The following is a 5,827-nucleotide window of genomic DNA, read 5'->3' on the forward strand; positions in this document are numbered from 1 at the left end:
TTAGTATAGACCAATGCACAGAGTTTTAGAAAATCATTTTTCCATGCTGCTACATCTTTAGCCTTTTATGCCCAGAGGTCCCTTGGTCCTACTCTTGCTAACTTCACTGGCAGGAAAGTGCCTATGCTGCCTTAACCTCCCTCCCTCTATTGGTCTTTCTTGATCAACCTCTTGGTTTTTCCAGTGGAGCCTTGCTGCTTTCATTAAGGAAATAATGTGGCTGGAAATAAAGCTTTGCATTTTGGAGCAGTTCCTCCATCCGGTTCATGGCACTGAAAGGTGAGAAGGCCCCATAAGTGAAAGTAAAAAGGCAAGAAAGCTTCACAGTGACTGAGAATAAGGGGGGTGAAGGGGAAAAGTTAGAGATAGTTTATAGAAGCAAGAATGTAGAGCTTGTTAGAAAATAAGGGATGGCAGACTCCGTGTCTGGGATAGTGAGGGGGATGAAGGCCGTAAAGATAAGGGTTTGAGAACAGCCCGAGGACATTTGGCAGGGAGGTGATTAGATGTCCACAGGGCAAGAAGAAACCAGTTTGAGGGGACTCCCCCCTTGAAAGGTCAGAAGTTTACAGCGAGAAAGGTCAGAAGCCCTCCAGAGGAAAACAACAAATCTCCATCCCACAACTCACTATGCACACGCAAGAGGGGAGGATCTGCATGCTAATGAATATGGATCTGAATTCTGGGAAAACTATTGATTATGTATTAGTTCAGCCTATATCTCTAGCACGATTTTTCCAGATCGTGTGCAAGTTAGGAGGAACGATCCCCCTTGCACCCGGTGTCTGCGCAGCAGTGAATAAATCGTACCTGCTTTGTAATCTTACTTGTGTTACAGAGTTTGATTCTGCACATCAGCACAGACAGCATCCAGATAGCCCTTGAATATCTCCATAGAAGAAGCCTCCACACCTCCGTCCACAACCTCTCTGGGCAACCTGTTCCAGTGCTCTGAACCCTTACTGTAAAGTTCTGCTGCATGTCAGAAAGGAACTTCCTGTGTTATGGCCATAAGAATATTGCTTTTTCTGTAGAAGTTCTGAAATGTTCATCTTTGAAACTCAGACTGCTTCTTCTTCATTTGTATGTCAGGTTGTATGTCAAAAGCACAAAGCATTTTTTGGCACCTAGTAGGTGTGTAGCATCTATCCTCAACTTTGAACATCTCCCCTCTTGGACTCGCATATAGAATATTGGAGAAACATGGACATCTTGAGTGAAAAATTTCCATTAGCATATGTAATTAACTATTTTTTGTTGCAAACTGTGGTAATTTCCTAGAAGCTGAAAGATATACATTCCTAAAGAGCAACAATAATAACAATAACAATAAAACTCAACTTCTTTTAATTCATATTGCATTGTGCATAGAAAATACATTTACCAACCCACTTTTTCCTCAGGTTTTTATTTTGTGTGTGTGTGTGAGTGTGTGTGTGTGTTACTAATGTTTTTATTTTACATATGAAAAGTGAAGTATTAAGGGTATTTTTTTAATCTGTACGGCAACAATACTAATAAAGATCACCGCAATCTATACTGTAACTCACAGTTTATCTGGGGATGTGTCAAATGAAATGTAGTAATGAGAATCAGTCATTACAGGTAAGGCTGCATGGCAAAATTCCCTGTTGTTGTCAGACCACTGACTTCAGAATTAAAGGATTTGGAGCATCTTCTGTATGAAGAAAAACAGAGTAACCTGGATCTGTGTAGCCTGTGAAGAAGAAGACTAAGGAGCTGATCAATTCTTATAAATACATAAAGGGAGGGGGGAGGCAAATGGTGGAGGCCAGGTTTTTCTGTGCTGTGTAGCAATAGGACAAGCAGAAATGGCCTAAAGCTTGTACCTAGGAAGTTCCATACTAACATGCAGAAAAACTTCAGGTTGCCCAGTGGGGTTCTGGATTCTCCTTCTACGGAGATATTCTAGACCCATTTGGATTCCTACCTGTGCAACCTATTGTAGGATACCTGCTTTAGCAGGGAGGTTAGAGTTAACAATCTCAGGAGTAACATTCTAATCCCTGTTACTCTGTAATTCTCCCTATGCCTTTATTTGCCATTATTCACATCTATTTTGTTGTTTTTGCATTGTTTTTATTAATATTGTTATTAAGACTTAAATGTCAGCAAAAAAGATTCAGCAGAATCATTCCTTACCCAGTTTTGAAATGAAAACTCAGAATTGCAGATCTTTTGAGTCTGGATTTTTGGGTCTCCAAGATATAAGAAAAGAAAAGATGGTTTTTCCCCCTGAAATACAAACCCATTTGTCTTATTCCACATGCTCAGGCACACAGCACTCTGAGCAGGCAGGAGCTTTGCTTCCCAGCACCTCAGCTTTGCAAGAAGCTAGGAGAACCATTAGTTTCCTGCTCCGTATCTGTCACAGGCCCAGCAAAATGAGCAGGTATCTTGCTCAAGGCTGCGTATGTGTCCGCCATGAAGTTAGTCTTACTTTTGTACACAGGGGGAGGGGGCGGGGGAGAAGGGGGGCGGGTGGTGCCTTGGCAGACCTTGAGAAAGGCCACGAGGCTCTTAGGAATGATGATGCCGGTTTGGGAGTTTTTTTCTTTTCTTCAGTGGAGCTGCAGGCTGTTGCTGATTGTCCAGTTCTCCAAAGGATCTGTATCCCCACCCGAGGCCTCTCATCCCCTGGAGAGAATCAACAGCATTTCCCAGCTGAGTATCATCAGCAGCGTGCTGAGGATGCACTCCTGCATCCAGACCAATCCTCTGAGTTCTGTCCATTCTCAACAGGGCTGCAGGGGGACAATCTGCACCACCATGGTTCTCCTTGTGGGCTGCAGCGTCCTTCAGCTATAATCCAGCTACTCCCCCAGTGGGATCCTCCAGGGATAGATCACCTCCTAGGCCAGCTGAGTGGGCTCATCTCTGTAATGGGTCAGCTCCTGGGCTCTCCTCACACTGCTCACACCTACAGTCCACTGATACAGAAATCTTGCATATAGGCTTAATACAGGAGGACACCAAAGGAATGGCTTAGCAATCTGAGTTTTAATTAGAGTCATCTTTTGTGGGACAGATGGCTTTGCAGGGCAAGCAGCAAAGTGTGCAAGCCTAGTCCATCTTGATGCTGCACGCTTCCTTTGATGTCTAAGAATCAGGATCTCATCATCAGCTGCCAGGGAACAAATGGCCAGATGGGCGTCATATATCAAAGGCTGAAACAGAAGGAAATAGAGCACAGATGAAACCCACCGACCTGCAGAGAGCCACCAGCAACTCCTCTGGACCACGATAGACCCACCCTTTTCCTGGCCAAGAGGAGTGCATGAGACTGAGGGATCAGCTGGAAGCCACTGCTCTGAAGTGCCCCACCTGCCAGAATGCTCCTCTGCCCCTGCAGCATTTCCTTGCAGCAGGGCAAGGCACAGCTGCTTGCTGCCCAGGCTCTGCCCCCTGCTCCCAGCCCCAGCACACACAGCACTGCCCTCACTCACCACTGCAGATTTCATTCAGCATGTCCTCACTTTGTTCCCTGGAGTGCTGCACAGCCAGCCCTAGGGAAAGAGCTCCCGTCAGACCTCCACTCCCCAACACACTCCCCAGAGCACAGACTGCAGCTCAGCCAGCCCAGCTGCTTCCCCTCCTGTGCCGCAGGCAGGGATGGTGCCCAAGGAGGGACCTGAGCACGGCTCCTGTTGGGGCTGCTAGCATGGGCAGGCAGTATCTGGGGGCTGCAGGGCTGCGCCTTGCTGCCAGGGCAGGGCCCAAAGAGAGACCCAGGGGTTGGGCTCACTGATGAATATGACAGCCTAATATTGCTAAGAGGCCTGAGAATCCTTCAGGTACAGCTGATTCTGTAATGGGACTGCCTTGCCTCTTCCCTAGATAGCACATTACACATCTGAAGGGGCCTCATATTGCCAAGAACACCCAAGCTGCACTGCCAAGGACAAGGCCTGCTGGGCTGCAGAGCCCAGAAGACATCTCATTCTCGAGGGCAGGAGAGGCAAAGAAATGAGAAAGCCCCCTGGTCAAGCACCACCTATGGAGCTCAGCCTCCCTCAGCAGACTTAAATGATTAAAAAGAGGCAGAATCTTCTCAGCCAGCTCCAGAGCAATGGGACTGGCATGCCTCTTCCCCAGATGGCGCATTACATTTCTGAAGATGTTCAGCACCTTCAGAGTAACGGGCGTGTTGGCAAACTGCTGGGTCTCCATGATGTCTGGAAGCAGGGCCCGTATTTCTCTTACCTGTACAAAACATACAATTTTCTTTTCATCAAGACAACAGTGGCTTAAAAGCTCTGATTACAGAGCACCAGCCACACACTTTGCTTGCTGGCAGCTGCCACACGAATGGCAGCGCCAGACTCTGGGCAGGCGCGCACTTATCGTGATGGGGAAGGTAGGAGAAGGAGGGCAGGTGAGCAAGGACGCCATGCCCCCTGCTCGGCCACCCCCTTTTCCAACAGGCCCCCAGGTAACCCATCTGGAAAGCTCCTGGAAATCTCCCCAGGCAGCCACCATGCCCCACCGCAGCCATCACCCCAACTCATGGGTCTTGGGCAAGGCCAAGGCACAGTGTTGCCCACCACCCCAGCGCCAGGCTGCCAACAGGAAGGCTGCATTTTGACTAGGTCCTGCTCACCATCTCAGGTCTCTCGGACAGCAGGTCCAGGCCTCTGAGCACCAGCCAGAGCAGTGGCAGGCTTTCAATCTTGAGAAGCCTCTGCAGGACTGCTGGCTTACACAGCTCTTTCAGGATGTCATCAGTAGGGCGCATCATCTGAAACAAAGGCAGCAATGAGAGCCAGGCAGAGGCAGCACGACTCCCTGCACCCTGCACTTCCTGGCTCCTCTTGCGGCTCAGGGCTGGGCACTGGGGAGACACAGCCTGGCCTGGGGCAGCAGCGCCTTTGGAGGGCCCCACCATCCCTCTGTGTGCCAGGCCTAGCACTATGCTGAATGACTTTCTGGCCTGCTCCTCCTGCCCTCTGACCCCCCACACTCTTTGAGTCGTGATTGACTTGGAAGATTTGGCACAAAAATAACTCCAGATTTTGGTGGTGACGGGCACTAAAGCCTGCGCAGCCTGCATGGAGGCAATGGCTCTCCCCGGCCCCAGCCGTGGTTCTGACGCTGCAACAGCCCTGTCTCAGGTTTTCATTTTGGGGAGCTGCAGCGTCTGATGCACGGACTCAGATGTGAATGATCCAAATTGTTTATTACAAGTTCTCACATCACTTATATACCTTCACAAGTTTTCTTTTTCTAGCTTTCCCATCCACCCCTACAACTTTCCCATCCATCTTTACATGTCAACAGAACGTTCTACAAAACACTCTTCAACTGTTCACACTGGCGCTTATCCAGTCAGAGCCGTGAGACGTTCTTTCTTCTTTTAGAGGTGTCCTTGGTTCTCATGCTGCTTATCTTGCTTCTGCTCTTAACAGTTTTTCTTGTATTCCCACGGGGAGCGAGGCAGGGAGCTGGGCAAAGAGAGCCCAGAAGGAGAGCACAGTGCCTTGTCCAGTAACTCACAGTGAAACGAAGGAGGCCCAAATCCGCTGTGGTGACGTTAAATATCTCACACAGCTGTTGTTCCTGGAGAACATTGCTCAGTTCATTCAAGATCCTCTCTGAAGTTTCTGACAGGGTAAGCATGCTGTTCCGGATGTGTATAAACTGGAAATGCTACAGTTCACGAAGCTGTCTTTCTTAATGAAAGTAGAGAAGTTTTAAAAGTAAGTAGTGCACAACATTATTTGTCTTCACCCATCAACACATTTTCCCCTCTGTGCTTAAGACTTTCCTCTATGGAAAACCTCATACTTGCCTCCTTTCCACCTCGCCT

General features: G+C 48.3%; 1 protein-coding gene across 1 annotated transcript; it reads right to left on the reverse strand.

Annotated features, from left to right (window-relative positions):
* Nucleotides 1–3,885: 3,885 nt before the first annotated feature.
* LOC109363788 lies at nt 3,886–4,915 on the reverse strand. Its single transcript, XM_019610247.1, has 2 exons — nt 4,622–4,915; nt 3,886–4,224 (listed from the first exon to the last, which is right to left on the reverse strand). Exons 1-2 carry the CDS (start codon nt 4,904–4,906, stop codon nt 3,886–3,888), a joined length of 624 nt encoding a protein of 207 aa, XP_019465792.1. The 5' UTR covers nt 4,907–4,915.
* Nucleotides 4,916–5,827: the final 912 nt, after the last annotated feature.

This window comes from Meleagris gallopavo, chromosome Z, assembly GCF_000146605.3.
Source record: "Meleagris gallopavo isolate NT-WF06-2002-E0010 breed Aviagen turkey brand Nicholas breeding stock chromosome Z, Turkey_5.1, whole genome shotgun sequence".
NCBI lineage: Eukaryota > Metazoa > Chordata > Aves > Galliformes > Phasianidae > Meleagris > Meleagris gallopavo.